The sequence below is a fragment of the Musa acuminata genome, chromosome BXJ1-7, assembly GCF_036884655.1.
Source record: "Musa acuminata AAA Group cultivar baxijiao chromosome BXJ1-7, Cavendish_Baxijiao_AAA, whole genome shotgun sequence".
In the NCBI taxonomy this organism is placed as follows: domain Eukaryota; kingdom Viridiplantae; phylum Streptophyta; class Magnoliopsida; order Zingiberales; family Musaceae; genus Musa; species Musa acuminata.
Genome location: NC_088333.1, coordinates 34515001 through 34534860, shown reverse-complemented (window position 1 = coordinate 34534860; position 19860 = coordinate 34515001). Strand labels below are relative to the sequence as shown.

Here is a 19860-nt window from a genome sequence, read left to right as displayed (position 1 = left end):
AATGTCTTACTGGTATAAGCGAGAGGGTAGCCATCTTGTATTAGTACAACACCAATTTTGACCCGGAGGCATCGGCTTCAATAATAAAAGTCTTGCTGAAGTCGGGTAGCGCTAGTATGGGCGTTGTCGTCATTATGGTTTTAAATTTATTGAAGGTGGTGGTGGCTTTGTCCGACTACTAGAAAAAAAAAAATTTCATTAAGGAAGTAAGGGGTGCACTAATTTTTCCACAGTTTTTCATGAACTTGCGGTAGTAGCCTATTAAACCGAGAAAGCCACGTAGCAACTTTATGTTCCTCGGGGTCGGCCGGTTCTATATTGCTTCAATTTTGGAGGGGTCTACCACCACACCTTCTTTTGATATGATATGCCCAAGATATTCCACTTTCTATTGAATAAAGCTGCACTTTGATTTTTTAACCAAAAGAATATGTTCTTGCAAAATTGTCAAAACAAGTCGTAAGTGCTAAAAATGACTTTCAAGAGAAGGGCTATAAATAAGGATATCATCTAAGAAAATCAGTATAAACTTACAAAGATAATTTCAAAAAATATCATTCATAAGGCTCTGGAAGGTAGAGGGAGCATTGGTAAGACCAAAGGGTATTACCAAAAATCCATAGTGGTCGTTGTGTATTCGAAAGGTGGTTTTCAGTATATTTTCTTTGCACACTCGTATTTGATGATACCCGGATCGAAGGTCCAGCTTTATAAAGACTCATGCTCCCTTTAATTCATCAAGTAATTCATATACTACTAGAATAGGATATTTATCCTTGATGGTTATGCCAATGAGAGCTCGGTAATCAATGCGCATTCGTCGTGTTTCATCCTTCTTTCGTTCAAGAAGCACCGGTAAAGAGTAGGGGCTGTAACATGGCTGAATAACTCCAATTTCAAGCATTTATTTTACAATCCTTTCTATTTCATCCTTCTAGAGCTGTGGATACTGATATGGCCGAGTATTTGTTAGAGGTTTGCCCGAAAGAATCGGTATACAATGATCATACCGACGGGTAGGAGGTAAGTTGTGCGACTCGTCAAATATATCTGAAAATTCAGCAAGCAAAGGAAGTAGATTTGGATCTTCAAATTCTGTTGGCTCTCTCTTAGTTTATTGCTCAAGTTATACTAAAAAGCCACTACATGCTTTGTGCAAAACCTTCTCCATTCGTTGTGTGCAAATCGTCGTTACGTCGCCCCCACGTTTCCCGTGTAGTATTACCTATTTCCCCTTATTGTAAAATTTCATAATTAATTTCACAAAGTTTCAAGAAACATCACCTAATGTCATCAACCATTCGATGTTGAGCATGACCTCATAATCATCAAGAGGGAGGAGGAAGAAATTTGCAATCATCAAGGGGAAACAGTATTACCTGTTTCCCCTTACTATAAAATTTCATAATTAGTTTCACAATGTTCCAGGAAATATTACCTAATTTTGTCAACCATTCAATGTTGAGCACGGCCTCATAATCATCAAGAGGGAGGAGGAAGAAATCTACAATTATCTCTTGGTCTTGTAGCAATAGTTTCACCCGCGGGCACCTATGATTATACTTCAAAATTCGTCCGTCGATGACCTTAACATCAAACCTGCTGCAATTCTCGATAGGTAAGGCCATCCGAATAGCAACCTTAGTGTTCATAAAATTATTAGTGCTCTTAATAAGAATAGTGATAGGTTGTTGCTTCAGAAGTCCTCCCACTTTCATCATTTGTGAGTTCGTGCAATCGGCAAGGGCATGCATTGTAATATCAACCGACTACTGTTCTTCATCCGTGACCTCTTCCTCATGCTCCTGGACCTCCTCCTCCATGTCTTCAAGAGGTTCAATTAGTAGGAGGTGGCCCCTTTTGTAGTGATGATCATGGTTCCACGACTCATCACAATGCCAACAAAGTCCCTTTGCTGATCGGTCACGTAGTTCTTCTCTTGTCAATTTTTTTGGCAGCAAAGGATAGCTGGGAGCAGAAAGAGGTTTATATACCACAGGCCTAGGAGAGGTTCTTATCCTCTGAGCGTCTTAGTTGAGCTATTCTTCTTGCATTCGGGTGAAAGAAATTGTAACTGTTACGGTATAGGGTTGTCGCGCCTTAACCTCCCCTTTTATCTCTGGCTTGAGTCCTTCGATGAATGTTCCTAACAATTGACGATCAATCCAATCATGAGTAAGGTAGGATAGCTTCTCAAACTTAGTTCGGTACTCTTGAATCGTAGAGGTTTGTCGAATCTTTGTGAGTTGGCTATCGATATTTTCATACTCCATAAGTCTGAAACAATTCAGTAGTGAGTTCTTAAATTGATTCCACATCAGAGCCCCATGATTATATTTCAGCCAATTGTACCATTGAATAGCATCTCCTTCAAGGTGGATGACAGTAATTTTCACCATAGCATCATCTAACATTCGGTAGTAGCGAAAGTAATGTTCAGCGTATAAAATCCACCCCGTCGAGTCGTCTTCTTCCCATCGTGGGAATTCCACCCTCATGCATGGCTGAAGTATGTCCGAGGGCTATCCCTCCTTCTCTAAAGGTCTCTCTAAAGTCTCTCCTTACTAAAATTTGGTTGGACTCAATGGTTGTTCAATTTTAAATTCTGCAAACAAAGCGCGCAATTTGTCCTCCAAGCACGATTCAAGTCGCAATTCAATTCGAGATTCCAATGTTTCAAATTTGGCATCAATTAATTCTTAAGAAGCTATAGCATATGCATGTAGATCAGAGATGTCCCTATCTTTTTTCTGTTGATAAGTTAATGGCATGGGGTGTGGAAGGTTTGGAAAAAGTTAAAGATCACAGAAAGGTACTACGGTAGGTTTTTACATATAAAGTGTAGCAATTTGGACATAAAAGGTCAGTATTTTATATTGAGAATTTTTTTACGAAACCAAAGGAAAATCTGCTGTTAGGAAGTGTCAAAGCCATCGTAAAAATTTCGTAGAGATTTTGATAGAAAAAATATAGTAGCAAGATCAAATAAATTGTGCTATATAGTTGGAATTCCGCAGTACATCTTTCGTCGTAGAGATGAAAAATTTACGACGAAAAGTTTATGCAGCAATATAGGAATAACTTTTTTAGATTTTTGAATAAGGAACTAAATTGCAGTAGTGGTAAGGTAGGAAACTAGAACCTATTATAATTCACAAAGAAATCAAAGGATGATCTGCGGTGGTAGAGATGACGGCAGAATTCGGCAATGATCTTTTAAGCGATTGTGGAAATTACTTTGGGCAACTGTGGAGGGCTAATGGATAGCTATAGAAGGGCAACGAGATACCAAGAATGCTACTCTGATACCAAATATCAGAACCCTTATAGATTATAAGCTTGGAGTTGATCTCTTTAGGGGAACGACCTCCTTAGAACTCTATAAGAGTTCCTTCCTCCAAGTTGCTACTCAAAGACTACTAAAAATATTCATCTATTTCTTTCCAAAAGAGGATGAATACACAATTATTTATAGGGATTCTAAACCTCAACTCTTAATAGGACTCCTACTCAAGACTCATACTTTTAACCAACTCCTAATAGGACTCCTATTCAAGACTTCTACTTCCAACCAACTCCTAATGCTTTTCTAAAAAGCAACCTCCAAACTAATCTTATTCTTAGTCGGCATCTTCACCTCTTTAATAAAGATCGGTTAGGTAGGTTTTACATGAATATCCCTTTCAATAAAACTCAATTATGACTCTCCTAGTTAGAGTCCTAATATTATCACTCTAATATATAGATGACCCCGTTTAAAGCTCTTTATGGAAGTAATTGTAGATTACTTGTGTACTAGGATGAGGTATGAGAGTGAAAGCTCTTGGAATCTCAATTGGAACGAGATGTTGATAATTTTTGAACTATACATCAAGGATTATTAATAGCCTAAAGTCACTAGAAAAGTTATGCAAATTAAAAGCGAAGAGATCTATAGTTCAAAGTTGATGATCACGTCTTCTTAAATGTATCACCAACCAAGGGAGTCACGAGGTTTAGTCAAAAGCCAAAATCAGCCCCTAGATTCATTGACTTATTTAAGATATTATAGAAGGTCAATTTGTGACATACATATTGACATTGTCCATGGCTTTGGTTTGACCTTTGGTGTATTCTACCTCTCTGCTTTAGAAATATATCAAAGATACATCCCATGTCATGTATTACCAACCATTATAACTAAAAAGATGATACCACCTTTGTAGAGCAACAAATCTAGATATTGAAGATGAAAAAGGATATTTTGAGAAATAAAGTTATTTAGGAAAGAGAAAAAGATATAAAAGAATAATATCATTAAGTAGTTTCTTAGGGCAAGCTAAATTTTGAAAACAAATTTCCTTTAACAAGGGAGAAATATAATCAATCCCTCAATTTATGCATGATTTTTTAATTTTTTTTCTTACTAATAAAATTTAAAACATAACTATTCAACAGTTCAAGTAAGATAATGCCATTTTTGTTAATAAATTAAATAAAAATAAATATTAAATAAATATGAGAATAAAAAAATCTCTTTCATAGAGGGCTTACCTCTTTCTATTTAAGGGGGGGATTTCACTCATTTATTCCTCACTAAACTAAGCCTAGTAATAATAGGAGGAACGAAGAGTTGCATCTTGTTGAGAAGAGATAGGTTTCCTCATCTTTTTAAAAAAATAAAAAATTTCTTCAATCCCTTTAAATATTTAAAATTTTATTCTTAAATTAAAATATATTATATGCAGTTCTAAAATAATTTTTATTCCTTTTAAATGTCAAAAATTTATTATCAGATTAAAACATATTATATAAAGTTTCTAAAATCTTCTTTTATCCTTATAAAGGTTTCTAATTTTACTTTGTGATTAAAATATATTAAAATTATTTATGTCATATGTATTTCTAAAATTTTTATTAGATTTATACGAAACTTTATTAAGAATACAATTTCCTTCTTACGTAGTTTATTTTTTAATCTATTATTATTTATTATGTTTTGATAACTTATTAACTAATTAATAGATGCTTGATTATATTTTTATGACATCATAATTTAAAATTGAGGGAATTAGATAGGATTTAGATTGAAACCGTTAAGTCTAACCTATAAGTCAAGTCACAGCCCACAAGTAAGGTCACAGCTTATAGATTATGTCGAGTTAAGTCTAGTCAAACTAGGTCTAGTCAATAGATGAAGCCCAATCAACAAGCAGATTAGGCCTAACCCATAGGTCAAGTCACAACTTACAGGCTAGGTCTAATCAATAAGCCAAGCCCATCTAGCAGGCCAAGTTCGCTCGTAGGTCAAACCCCAACCTATAGGCTAACTTAACCCAGTCTAATATGGGCAAATCATGTGTGATATATATGATCAATCCATGGGTTATGGATTGGTGCATGCATAACTAGTGCACATGGGCTAACCCAACCTAGCCCAGTATAATGTAATTTATCTCATTATCTTTATTTTATTTAATTTGAGCTTAAATATTAATTGACCCAAATAAGATTCGATCAATTTAGAATTTTTTGAAAGTGTTATCAAATTGATTTGACTTATTCAAATTTGTTTAATTTGAACTGAATTTAATCTGATTTAAATTATAACGATCAAGTATCGAATCGATTAAATGAAGATTAAAGATTGATTCATATATATTCTAGTTAAATCGAGTTCAATTAGACTAATTAAACTAGAGTTTAAGTTAATTAAAAACTAATCGATATTTGAAAAAAAATATTTTAATATATTATTTTATATTAATATAAGCATAATCATTGGATGACGTTATTTTTCTATCGAGGACACTAATCTCGTCCCCCTAATCATTCTGTCACCACGTGTCTGTCTAATCGACAGATATACTTAATTAATATATTTCCTTAAAATGATCAGAGTAAAGCTGTCACGACCTTAATTAGTAAGATGACGACCTTTTCTCTGTGCTCTCTTCTGAAATAAATCACACAGAAGAGTCATAAATGAAAGAATTGGACATTTGATGGAGTTTAGAAGGTAAAACACGACCATGATATTTGAGGTAACCATCCTCTCTCAGTATCAAGCATTCATAACACCATCAGATTAATGCACAGGATTGTAAGTAATCTAATAACTCGACAGCATATAAAAATATTTTAGTACCAAAAGCCCAAAAAGGATCTCTGTATCAAGCAACTTCAAGAGACGACAATACTCAAACCTCCTGGTCTAAACAAAACTCGAGTTAGCAGCCTGAAAGCAACCACCTTTCTCTTCCTTCCAATTCAGATGATGCATCTGTTCTGCCATAATAACAACATTTGGCCACCAGGAGAACATTTAGCTCCCACGCAATTTGTTGACGAAATCATTCTTCAGAGCTTCCTCCAATCGTGAAAATAAAGAAGAAAACACTCCTGAAAAGAGCAATTAGGAACGTACAGCAAAAGATGAAGTGACCATCATAGTACTGAAACTGACCATGGTAACCACAGTATAACCAGTACTACACAAAACCAAATAAGCATGTACTTTAACTGAACTATATCTTTCGTAAGTATAATCAGAACCCTGCACGATCTAACAACTACTTTAACTACCATACTCTGATACCCATATCAATCAACCTATGTCTCGCTACCAGCTGCACAGCTATGACTGGAGAAAATTTCTCTTGCAGGTCAGACATGCATGTTTTGAAATACTTCGACACAGCTGGACTTGTATGTTCCATTGCTCGTTCATAACTCCTTACAATTCAATTGCTTAATACATCCTTTTAGTTAAGCTACAAAATTCATCTAGATTTTTCTGTCATGGTAATTCATAAAACAGATAGGCACTGATAGAGAAAATAAGATGTTGAAAATAGAGATTCCCAGAAAAAAAAAGAGGAAAATTCACTAAATAACATAAAACACTCAAACAATTCTTATCATATTAACATCAGCAAATAGTCTAATCAGCAACTTCATGCATTCGCCAAAGAGAAGATAAGTACCTAACAATGGATTGTCTTTGTGCAAAAGTGATCCTCTTACTAAAACTGTGCCAGGAGACTGCTCAAACACCTAGAAGAAGCATATGATGATATTAGAAGCTAAACCACAAATTAGCATCGAGTACATTTTAGTACGACATATACCGAAACATGAAACAAGAGTTCCTTCGGAAACTTCAAGTCAGTTGATGTATTTGACATCGAACTAATGGCTCTTCCACCTATATTAGCAAGGCCATCTTTAAGTAAATCACCTATCTGGTCATTTGATAATGTAACCTATAAAAAGGCCATGAAGTTAAAGAATTTGAAATGCATAATATGACACAAATATAAACAGAAATTTTCAGAAATTAGAGAGCTCACATTAACCAAAAATGATGAAAAATCACATTTACAAATGGCACCATTGGCCAGGAAAAAAGATTCAACAGCCTTCAATATTTGGAATGCACCAAACTGTCGTTGAAGCCCCTGCAGTACCAGAGAAATGGTAAAAAGTCATCATTAGCAAAAGAAAAATCAAGCACATTTCAGGATTTCTTAAAAGAACAAGATTTGTAATTCACTATTGCCAAAAAAACCTGACACTGTCTGAATCATCCAATCTGGCTGATCTTTTTTTTTCAAAATGGTCATTTCCAATAAAGATGTTTTATTACTTAATTTCTTATTATAGATGCACCATATAACAATGTTTTAGTTTTCTAAATACATCAGTCTATTAGTTCAATAGTGTGTTTGATGTACAAACCTCGAGCATGAAGGAATGATGGCTCTTTATTGGTGTATTTAATGCAATGGAACTTTTCTTTACAGCTATAAATGACCATGCAAGACCCCATCTTGCTGTTTGGCCTTGAACAAACTCAGTAGTCTTAACTAAAGAAACCCCAACCTCACGAAGCTTTGACACCAAAACTTTCAAATTTGCCTTTCTCCCTACCATTGATGTGAACCACCTACAACCAAAAATAAACAGAATGTGACCTCCTTCGGAAAGTTGTAACATATACTAACAATAAAATAGGTTCAAATCTTACCGAAAGGAGTTCCTCAGCACAACACTGTCATTGATAATTTGAGTTACAAAAGCTTGTTCTCCACCAGGATAAACCAGTTCCTCGGGAGTTCCTCCACAAGAAGTTTTGGGATTTAGACCTGCTTCTTCGATGCTCTCAAAAAATGGAGGATTGCACATGCAGAAGTCGAATTTCTCATCATCCTTGACCACACCTACAAGTACATGAGGTTTAGAAAAGCTGCTCAACACCAGCTTTGGTTCCAAGGATTCTGCTTCTTTTTCTTCTGCGAACAGCTCCCCCTCAATAATTTTCCCTGATTTGGGCTTGACTTCAGCGGAACATAAAAAATCATTTGCATTTCTGATTTCAATCAACTCTGACAGGTGGGGATTGCTCTCTACATTCTTTCGAGCCCATTCTAATGCCGCATCTGTTACATCTACAACCAAAGTTCTTTTACCATGCTGCATTTTCAGGAATTAAGAACTAATCAAATACAACAACATTCAAATATTATTTAGAGAGCAGAAGGTTAGAGATCACATAGCTCACCTGATCCAACAAAACTCCATCCAAGGAGAGATGCACCGAGGAGAGGGTATATGCAGTTCGCACCAGTTCCAATGTCAAAGCCTCTCACTTTTCTATCAGAGCAGTCCCATGCTGGGATCAGATCAGAGGACAGCAAGTCCTCAATCCAATGGATGTAATTTGATCGATTTGGCACTGTAGGACAGAGCTGACGATCAGGGATCCACCTGCAAAAGTGTCAAATATCAGACTATTACTATGTACAATCCCCCTTATGTAAATTGAAACCATACAAGTGGAAGCTTTTCTACAAAGGAACAATAGCTATAGAACACAATATATCAAATAATTTAGTAATATTAAGTCCAAAGATCCTAATAATAACAACAAAACTGCAACTTCTTCTGTGAATGTGAAGTTACAAAGGGTAATTTTATGTGCACCATTCAAAATATGTAAAAATTTTACATATACCCCTTTTGAATTGCACTATAAGTTTAACAAACTCTCATATATACTCCAATTTTAAATCGAATAGGTAATGGTGAGGTTTGTAACTTTAGAAGGGTACCTATAATATCCCAAAATGTGTTCATAGAAGCTTATTAAATTTAGAGGAGCATCTATAATATTATAAGCGTGCAGGGAAGCATCTAAGAACTTGTCTGCTAACAATTAATAATATGTGCTTCAAAAAGGGAACTATGAACGGGGCAAAAAGAATTTGGTAGATATAACGAAGAAAAATCAAGCAAAATCTCCTAAGAACGAAGGGGATAAGCAGAAGGGCACAATCAAAATATTAAAACATTTATTCAAAATATTGAAAAAGATCCCCTTTTTTTCGAATATAGCTATATAATCCAACACAAATGAAATATTATCCATGCTCACGTTAAATTTCATAAACTGACTATTGCTTAGTTCTACAGATACAAAGGAGAGTGAGAAAAGCGAAGTCATCAATACCCCCAGTTGGGGGAGCAAAGGAAGGAGAGAGATGTCACCAATTGACGCCGTGATCGTGGAGAAGGAGGACACGGGTGAGCTCGCGGGTGGCGTTGAAGTCGGTCCAGTCGATGGAGGGGCGGCCGCCGGGGCGGGAGGATGGGAAGACGTAGGGGCTGAACGAGGGGTAAAGGTAGGCGAGGAGGCCGAAGTCCGGCGGCTTCTCCGAGTACCGATTCCGGGGGTGGATCGTCGGCGGATCGACCCGTCGCCTCTTCTTGCTCTGCATCGCCGCCTGCCCAACCGGAAAAGAAACCCTAGCTGAATCCCGCCTTCTCCCTCAAATAGAAACATCTCGGTGTGCACGCAGGCCCTCAAATGGACCTGACCCGATAACCCGATCCGAATCCAATAACAAATCTACAAACCTGTCGAGGGAAAAAAGAATGAAACATCAATATAAATATGATAACAATGATGCTTGTTCGGTCTTGCATTTGATTGATGCTAATAAAACATGAATATAGACTACATTAAATATATTTCAGGCTCTGAAGAAAGAGAATCCACATCCGAAAGGAATAATAACGTCTTAGGGTAGAAAACAGCAGCATCAACATAAAAATTCATCAACACAATTTGCTTTAAATTAATAGCAAAAGAAGTAGTAACACTGTGAATGACATCAGACACATCAGAAGACTCTTACGGCATATTCCACAACTCAAACCTCCCACATTGGCCAATTCAAGCGTCACATCATCCGTGTTAATGTTCTCGCTCCATCATAAACCACGAAGCACCAAGTGACTAACCACAACCAAGAGGATTCCGATCAATCCCTCCTTCCTTGAGCACCCACTGTCGTAAGCATTGTTGTCCACCAATGGCTGGTTCACTCCGTGCAAGCCGTGGAACGCCGACATCTGCTGCTCTTGCTGTTGGCCGAAGGCTACATTGCTTGAATATGATGGCGGCTGCTGGTTGTATGGGATGTTCTCGTCTCCACTTGTGGGTGCTGCAAATGGTGCCGACGTTGGTGCCAGTGGCGGCGCCTGGCCAGATGTGAGGTTGTCGTCTCCAACAACTGGCGGCGGCGCCGGCGCCAAAGGCAGAGCTCCTTCGCTCAGATACGGTGGCGGCGGTGGCAGCTGCTGGCCTAACGGAGAGCTATCGTCTCCACCGACGAACGTGGGCGACCCTGATCCTAGATCCGGCGACCCGCAACCTTGGTTCACCCTCGGATCGTCGCTGGCCTTCCAGATCAGCTCCCCGTCCTTGTCTGCCACCATCATGTCGCCCAGGTCGGCCAGCTCCAACGTCGCCGGGAAGTTGTTGCCGTCGCTGGCACCAGTATCCCATACCGACTGGCTCCCGTCGAGCACCGCGAGCCCAGTGTCGGAGAACACGAGCGTGCACGCGTTCGCGCTGCTCACTGGCTCGCACTCCGACTCCCACACGCTGTCACCGGAGACCGTGTCCTGTATTTGGATGTAGCAGAAGTCACTTCCGTAGCCGCCGGACTCCGGCGTGGTCTTGTGGCGGAGGAGGTAGCCGGTGTACTTCCCCGTGGGAGAAGTCAGGAAGGGTTGGGTGTTGGACGACGAGTCTGGAAGTACGGTCGCAAGGATTTGCTGATCCATCTCCCTCTGGATTTCACCTGAGGGGGTGGGCATGGTGGTAGCGTTGGGGTCAGCCAGTGAAAGTGGGGATAGGAGTAGAGAAGCCATGGAGAGTAGGAGCAAGAGAGAAGCCATGTATTCCATGTCTGGGTTGAAGTTTGGATGAGTGAAGCCTGTACCGAATAGTAAAGGTATTTAAAGAAGCTTGGAGGGAAGGGTCGGTGCAAAATGAGATGGAGTGGGGGACAGCAATGACTGTAAAGATGATGGAGTAGGGAGTTCAAGGTACTTATTCTTATGAGAAACTAGTTAAAAAAGGAGTCAAAGAGATTAATGGAGTTGGAAGCAACCCATCCGGAAGTCATCACTCATCTTCCTTTTAGTAGGGCACCTGTTCCAGTATGCAGAAGCTCTTTGTTTCATAGTCTTCAAATGCAGCATCCCACAAGAATGTCACACCATAATGTGTTAAAGAATGAACTATAAATTCCTCTTCTCCAACCTGGCATTATTGATTTGATCTTTTAGTTGGAACAGCTTCAAGCAGTCTCATCAATGCTGGAACAGCTAATCCACCCTTAAGGGTGCCTTAACAACTGGTATTGGTTCTTTGAAGGTGTTTAGCCATCACTGATATTTCATTCACCAAGTATGTAGATAAAGGTGCCCTGAAATGTTCTCTCTTCAGCTTGATTTAAGCTTCACTGCCTACTTGCATCAAGTTGGTTAATATTTTGAATATATTAGGAATCCACAGATATCCATAACAAGCATAGTTGAATTACTTTAAAATTGTGGCTTTTACCAACCTATATGAGAAAATAAAGCAAATTTGCTGACCACAAACATTGACAAGTTCAATATGTGATGATCAGCCTTTAACAAGAAAAAGAATAATCTTAATGCTCTAATGCTTTGTCAAAGTTCATCCCAGAACACGAGTATGACAAAGGGCAGAAAGCTTCTGTGTGATAAGTTTACAACTACTAAGAGAGCCTTCTGTTAAAAAGAACAATTTAATTATCCTGAAATAACTACTAGCATTATGCTTTGCTTAGCACACAGATAACAAGCAATCCCCACCCACTTTAAGGTGGTCTTATATGCGAGAATTGATCTTCGTAACCATGGAAATGACTTCTTCATAACTTAAGATGTCACAAGTGTGAATCCACAACCAGCATAGGCTTGCATGAGAGACGAGGCATTACAGTTACACCAACAAAGAATTCAAATGAACTCAAACTGAAGTGTGGCACAGATCACATAGGATCACACTACGCCAGAAGGAAGCCGGAGCACCAGCTGTCCACCGACGAGACTGCAGGAGAAATGAAAAGGCAGAACAAAAAAGGGAAGATCGATTTCAGATTTCAATTTTTTCCATATGGGAATGTAGACACAAGAAGATTTTTAGTTACCTTTTCACATAATAATAACAGAAATCAGCGAGAATGAAAGTTTGAACTATTTCAGCAAGAAGAACCATTGATGGCCACAAGCCATACCCCAAAGCTGTCAACAATCGCCCACGAGTGTCCAGGACCTACAAAAGACACCAAAAAGGAAATACTTCATGTAACATATGTTTAAGTATAACAAATGTCCATGTTTCCAAAAGATTCCCTTATTTCACATTTACAAATTTCTCTGGTAACTAGATTTTTTTACTTCTCATACCTTCCCATACAAATTATTTAAACTTTACTACCAAAAATATATGTATCTGTTTCTGCATGATGTCAAAAACACTTGTATACAACATATGTTTTCTTGATTTTTTTTCTAACTAGTTTTTTCTTAAATTTTCTACTTATTCTTTACAGTTAAGGACAATTACAAGTCAATTAATTAGGAATGATTACAGAAAGTGTGGAAACAACAGAATTCGAGTTGGATTTTTTTTTCAAGAATAACAAAGGTTCCAGCCACCTTTTCTACAGTAAGATAGTGCAAAAGCTTTTTCTTTGTGAGTTTGTGTTCCATTTATAATATTCACCTCAGAGATAAAAAGTATAATGCTAGCCTATACTAGCAAAGTAGAACTCATTACTCATAACTGTGTGGCTCCATATAATTAGACCTATCATGGGTCATGCAAATGATTGTCATAGTATGGTAATGCATTGTGGATAAAGCTAACTTGTGGCTGTCAATACAAATAATAAAACTATGACCTTGAAGGTATAAAGCAGATCGAGAGAGGAGGGAAAGTGAAAATTGTCTGTCCAATTGCAGTAAAACAGTGACACCAATAGTAGATCTTTGGTATGCAGTAAAATATGGACACCAATATTGGTCACCTGGAGAGATATCCAGATAGATTGGAAGTAGGATAGGCCAGACCATAAAAATTACTACAACAAAAATAAATGAAAAATCAATACACATGCCTTTCAAACTGATAACACAAAAAAGAAGCAGGACAATAATGGTGCACTATGTATGGGCTTCACTAACAGGGTTTATGGAAAGAACATATATTCACATTAAAATCTGATTATTAGATTAAAAGTTTCAGAATTGAAATTCAAGAAAAAACAGATTTGCAATGATGTTGAAAACTCAAGTTAAGAATTTCAAAATATAATAAATATAGTAGGGCAATTTTTCCAAGCAAACAAACACAGAAAACTTGCAGCAATTTTATAAATGGTAAATAGGTTATTGTCAATCAACTTTCTATGTTAATAGCTGAAGAACCAGTAGCCTACAAATTATCATGATCATGAACAGTAGGAGAAAATAAAATTATCCTGCCTATGCTTAAGAAATCAATCTGTTAAAAGCACATGGGTGACATATTAATAATTCCTAATCAAAATGCTAAAAGAACCAAATCTCATACTAAACCAACCTGAAGGACCCAGTGAGCACAACTCAGAAATCTTGCAACCCCCAGAGCAAATACGTAATGAGCTGTGAATGGTTCTACAATCTAGAAAGCATGTTGAAGATACAATTAGAAAACTTTTATAAAAAATTTACAAGAATCTCAGAATTCAGGTTGCACCTTTGTGTTCTGCATCAACCGTAACTGGGGCAGAACTGAAACAGCTTCCAAATAAACACAAAATGCCCAACATATCCTATTGAAAATGTTATGTGATGTAGAAGGATGAACTGCAAAGGCTAACAGAGCACAAGGCACAACCTACAATCATAAAAAACAGAAAAACGGTTGATCCATTTATAATCTTAAATAAAAGGTACACTGTTATAGCAGCTAAGAAAATTTTCTGAGACTAGCAAAGAGGCTTAAATTAAAAGAAACTCTTAGCAGAAGAAAAATAAACTTTTAATAAACTTGTATATTTCCTTCAAAATCCCAACCCTCCATGTTATTGACCCTTGAGACCCGAGTGAAGGAAATACAAACTTTGAAAAACAAATTCATCACCCAAATTTGAAGAACATTTCCTCCATCACAAATACAAAATATTCCAAAGAGTAGGCTAAAGCCATTACTTCAACCAAGAAAATAATTTCCAATGAGATTATTATTATTTTGTTTTTGAAAACATACATAACATATCTTACCACATAATATATGGCAAAGTTGTCCTTATCCTCCATGTAACTAGACTTCAGTTTAAATCGAATCATGTAAATAACCCAAAGAGTAGTAGCAAGAGTGGCAGAATCTAGCAATGTGTGTATATCGTATTCCATAACGAAGCTGCAATAAAGTCTGACAGCTAAAAACAAAGCTGTTAAATCTTGAGACTTCAATGAAAGTCCTGCAAATTAAGAATTGTAAATGCACGAAATCAATTCAAGAAGATAAGTGCAATTTCTATAAGCTTAGAGGTAGGTACCATGAATTCCAAAGCAACAAAAATTCATGACGTATTAAATCCATTCAACTCCCTAGTAAAAACAAATATCTAAGAGCCTCACATATAAGTAATGCAAATAAATCTTTAAAAAGTTTGATGCAATCAACTATTTGAAGAAACATGTGAAAGAAATTATAAGGTTAGAAGTTCTATTTTTTTTTTAGCATTTCAATGCTCCATGAAAGAATGTTCCAGATTCCCAAAAAAAAAAATGTTAATTCACTTCAAAACGAAGTTGGAACTCCTTATGAGACAGAAACTGAATAACTTAATTGGAAAAATTAGTAAACATAACAAAATTATATTAAAGAAATCCATAATCAGATAAATTCTAAGAAGGGTTTTTTCTTGTGGTTCTTTTATTTCATGGTCTCACATGTACTCATAAATGATAATGCTGGAAAAATAACACCAACAATGGGGCAAGCAAGAGAATATGCAAATGTCCATATAGCAACATGAATTTTATGATAGATTTTGATAAGCTCAAATTGTAGACTCACTTAAACCATCATTAAGCAGGCACATCTATTCAATCCAGAAATAGAACATGTTCTAAATATAACTAACCACCCAAAGCCAATCTTTTCGAAGTTCTCATGAGCAGAATTTTTGAACTTTGTAATCAGCTGATAATTCTGCTAGTAGCAACGATGTAATACGCTTCTCCAAACTTCCATGTCATAACCCTACCATCAACGGTAACGGTAGCTCCAACAAACTCACAAATCAGAACCCTGACGATAAATCAGATATTGCTCCAGCCCATAAATTATGTCAGACGGTGAACAATTAACTTTCTTGAGTCATCGTATCTAAAGCACCCTTTAGGTAAATCACAAAATTTCATCAAGTATTATTCTCGCCGCTACATCCACAATCAAATCAAGCACACAGAAGAAGTAAGATTTACGAATTTTTTATCAAAAACTATACGAAGATCGATTTCTTGAATTAACAACAGATCAAAATAAACCAAAACAGAGCAAGCAAAGGGAAAGCGAGGGCGGCAGGCACCGGCGCAGGTCCTCTCCTTGGTGAGCTTATAGATGAGGACGGAGATTCCAAGGGCGTGGACGGCCTCTGCAGCGACGAAGAGGTTGTCGTGGTCGTGAACGATGAAGCGGAGGAAGACGAGGGCCGCCATGCCCGTGACCACGCAGAGGAACGCCTTCACTTTGGGCGGCTGCCGCCTCACCCATGCCCTCCCGGCGTAGATCGGCTGCTTTGCTCCCCTCATCGCGACGCCTTCCCTCGCTGCGATCCGATGCTCGAATCCAAGCAGAAAAGAGGGCGAATCGAGGAGCCTCTTTTTTCCGCTACCTTCACTCCCGAAAGTAGCGAGCTGAGGTTTGGAGGATGGAAAACATGGGACCCGGATGAGCTATCTCGTGGTATTTACTCGGGTACGAGATCGTGGGGGTTAGTCGATGCTGACGTCGATGCCAATGGCCCATGGCCGTTAGATAAAGAAACGGTGCGTTTGGCGGTCACCAACTGGTTGGGTCTAAGCCTTCGAGATGAACCCAACTTGGGTCAGAAGTTTGATCATATCATGATCATTTTCTTCTTCCTGTTGCTAATACTACTTACTATTACTACTGATATTAGTAATTTAGTATCATTATAATAATTATTATTGACATATGGAGAATGTTCTGTGTGGAAATTGGAACTAGAAATAAAATGTTATAAAAATGGGTGTCTTTCTCTTTTAAATTTTGGGAAGAAGAAAACACATGATTGATTTGAGCTTGTGAGAATCTAAAGGCACGGGCAATCCTAGTGGTTGATTTGAGTTCAATAAAGAGTGACATAAAAAATAACGAAAAGATGAAAGTAAAGATGCAGCAAAAACATCAACCTGTACAGAGAACAAAGAAGGCAATGAATGATTTCCAAATTGTATCAGTATGACTTCAACCGTGTTATGATAGGATTTCAGATATGATGCTCTTCCACAAAAATGAGGAACCAGAGAAAAATCAAGCAGAGCTAAAAATTGAACCAATATGATATGGGAGCTACATGATTCCTGTTAACATAATAACAATGTCACCAATAGTCATTAGAAAAGGAATAGAACAAAGAAAGTGTGGTACATGAAAATGACGAGTTTTAGTTGGAGAAACAGGATGATCATTCCCGCTTGGATCCTTGAGGGGCGCAAAACATCAATAGGACCAACATCTCTGATCTAGCATTGCTCATTAGAAACAAGCATAAAATTTAAGACATATAAGGACACTCTTCGATTCTCTGAAATAATAATCAGAATGATGATAGCACATTCATAAATCCCAGTGACATTTTGGTCGATCAATGTAGCAGCCAGTTACATTTTGCAAAATGTCCGAAAAGCTGTATGTACTTGACCATTGCCCACTCAGAACTGTACAGTTAAAGAATTTAACCACAAACTTTCAGTGTGGTAGAAGGATCACCACGTTGAATATTTCAACTGTTAATTATATGATCAATTAATTGCCACTACTAATAGCCATGAACTTACATTGTTCATTCATGGCTAGTAATTCAGCCTCCTTCTTGTCTAACAGAGCTCTCAATCTCACATTCTCCTCAATAAGCTTCTGAACTTCAGCCTCCTTCTGAAACTTATCATTCTGTAAATGTGTCGTCTCAACAAGCAGCCTGTATATCGAAACAAAGAGCTCTTTGGTAAAGTAATCCTCTGGATTTCAATTTTAAAATCCGACAAAAATATAAAAGAAATTTTGGTATGTTGGCTATGAAAATACATACTACCACGGGAGTGCTACTGGACTCTGGTGATAAGTCTGAGAGACTGAAACTTTATTAACATCCATTTCATGAAAGAAACAGAAAAGCCAGACAATGTGAATCATTAAAAAAATTTCATAAGCTCACAATGTAGAAATCAGCATGAGAAAGCAATTACCATGCATGATAAAGCAAATACTGAAATCTCACGATGTAGACATCCATTTAGGAAATAAATAGTATGATTTACACTAAACAGAAGTAGACATCAGAGTGATATCCATAACTTCACATCAAAATACATTATGATGTTCACATACATATTAAGTTATATTGTACTAAAAGTTTTACCAAGTACTAGTTGAATCAAAACAATAAAGAAAAAGATGTTTTAGCAAATATGACAAGAGAATGAAATAGAAAATATATACCAAGGCAAAATGTAGATACTTTCTTTATTTTTATTTTTAACTATTTTAGTGCCACCACATGGCTTAAAGCAATGAATACAAACTTGACTGCTTAATTCAAAAGTTTGTATTAGATGTATATTGCTAATTAGATGTATACAGGAACTATCAAAAGTTAAGGATACTACAAGTCAAGCTAGAAACAACTTATGTAAGTTAGAATCTAATAACTAAAGCAACAAAAATGCGGTTGGCTCAAGTAAATAGAATAAGGTACCTGTCAAAAAGTTCATCAACAGTCTGAAATTGTTGCTCCGATGATAGGAGGAGTTCTCTGACACTGATAAGACTTTTAACAAATGATCTTAATGTCTCAAAGTTCTGCTTTACACGATGAAGCTCCTGCTTGTTCTCTTCAGCTTGTTGTCGCTGTATTAATGTTTCTTCGACCATATCCTCAACCTTCTGCCGCATTTCGTTCAGAATACTATTTGCACCAAGTGCAAACTTTTCCATCTCTTCAACCTTTGCTGACATGATCTCAATTTGAAGGGTCATCTTCGTATTTTCTTCCATGCCCAACTTCACTTTTTCCTTCTGATTATCAGCTTCAGTTTCTGCCATGATAACTCTCTTAATGAGAGATTCCATGACATCTGATACCATGTGTACTGTACTGAGTAATTCACCAGTATATGCTCCATCATTGGCATCAAAAGATTCAAACTGAGGAATATTTGTCAGTTGAACTTCCACATCTGAATCTTCCGAGGAAGGGCAATCAACATCCTTAAACCAATCAGATACTGGTATCCCATGTTTGTCAACAAGCCCTACCCCCTCTTGATGTTTGATCCCACATGACGTATGAGCTAATTGAGGAATTGCCATGATTGTTGCTTTAGATTTCAGGTAGGCAAGCATTGTTGCAGTACTTTTAACTCTACGCAAAAGGAATTCTATCTCATTCTCAGAAGCACCTTCTGAACATTCTGTATTAGCCTTCACCTCCACAAGTTCCAGTTTTTCAATGTCAGGTTGCTGAAACTCCACCTCATGATTCTGTATAGTATTTGTATTAGTGAGCTCACTAATTAGGGCCAAATATTCACCCTCCTGAATTTTGTTCTCCATTACCTGTCTGTATGCCACGAAGGCAAGAAAAGTTTCTTTAAGTAAACAGAAAAATGATTATCTTATAAGAATAACTATGCAACTAAAGAAAACTATAATGCTGAATTTATGCTTATATTAGTCAGACAACTTTTCATTATTTTAAAAACAAGGAGATAATGGAACTCCATGCAAAACAAAATAACCAAGCAAGTAAGCAACACACATAGTAAGTAATCCACTAATTTTGTTTACTTACCAATAATCCACTTATCTGAGATATAATCAAATTTTAGGAAAAGGCTTTTCTGAAAAACATATATATACATATATTTCAAATACAGCGCAAAAGAACAAAAAAATCTTAAGAGTTGTTTCATAAATGAGAACCATAAATAATTTAAAAACTTAAATGGCCAAGTGTATCATAACAAAAAATTAACTCAAGTTCAACTGGATGCAATTACCAATATATTTCTCATTGGTTTCAACGTAAGAGATAGTACCAGATCCATGAAAAATAGTTAATGCACAAACTCGATGATGGAGACATGTTGAACTGAAATCCAAAGAAAAACTATATTAGTTGGAACAAAATTAGCAATAGCTAATATATAATGATAGATGGTATCATGGAAAGCTCTTTTAACAAACTCGCCCAATGC

General features: G+C 37.0%; 4 protein-coding genes across 12 annotated transcripts in view; all 4 read right to left on the bottom strand.

Moving 5' to 3' along the window:
- Positions 1–5961: 5961 nt before the first annotated feature.
- Positions 5962–9811, bottom strand: LOC103973364 (uncharacterized). Of its 2 annotated transcripts, none has more exons than XM_009387913.3 (8): positions 9529–9811; positions 8543–8748; positions 8009–8420; positions 7720–7927; positions 7332–7439; positions 7110–7244; positions 6966–7035; positions 5962–6381 (listed from the first exon to the last, which is right to left on the bottom strand). In XM_009387913.3, the coding sequence occupies exons 1-8, from the start codon at positions 9756–9758 to the stop codon at positions 6305–6307; spliced, it is 1446 nt and encodes a 481-aa protein (XP_009386188.2). In that variant the 5' UTR covers positions 9759–9811; the 3' UTR covers positions 5962–6304. The 2 variants fall into 2 exon arrangements, with proteins under 2 accessions (XP_009386188.2, XP_009386187.2); XM_009387912.3 differs by having other exon boundaries at positions 8009–8429; positions 9529–9809.
- A 223-nt stretch (positions 9812–10034) lies between these two features.
- LOC135679984 (uncharacterized) lies at positions 10035–11254 on the bottom strand. The gene has a single exon (XM_065193960.1). The coding sequence runs from the start codon at positions 11233–11235 to the stop codon at positions 10255–10257; it is 981 nt and encodes a 326-aa protein (XP_065050032.1). The 5' UTR covers positions 11236–11254; the 3' UTR covers positions 10035–10254.
- Positions 11255–12035: 781 nt separating this feature from the next.
- LOC135679090 (uncharacterized) lies at positions 12036–16299 on the bottom strand. Its single transcript, XM_065192502.1, has 6 exons — positions 15948–16299; positions 14632–14831; positions 14105–14245; positions 13949–14029; positions 12513–12637; positions 12036–12412 (listed from the first exon to the last, which is right to left on the bottom strand). Exons 1-6 carry the CDS (start codon positions 16168–16170, stop codon positions 12364–12366), a joined length of 819 nt encoding a protein of 272 aa, XP_065048574.1. The 5' UTR covers positions 16171–16299; the 3' UTR covers positions 12036–12363.
- An 886-nt stretch (positions 16300–17185) lies between these two features.
- LOC103973362 (uncharacterized) overlaps positions 17186–19860 on the bottom strand; it is a 3586-nt gene continuing 911 nt past the window's right edge. For 3 of the 8 annotated variants that reach the window (XM_009387908.3, XM_009387907.3, XM_065192498.1), the window contains 2 exons: positions 18360–19223; positions 17186–17582 (listed from right to left, as the gene is read on the bottom strand). In XM_009387908.3, the coding sequence (XP_009386183.2) occupies positions 17411–17582; positions 18360–19216 (1029 nt within the window). In that variant the 5' untranslated portion in view covers positions 19217–19223 and the 3' untranslated portion in view covers positions 17186–17410. Of the gene's footprint in view, positions 17583–18359; positions 19224–19662; positions 19755–19860 lie in introns of those variants that run through there. The other 5 variants (XM_018821392.2, XM_065192501.1, XM_065192500.1 and 2 more) reach the window with 4 other exon arrangements.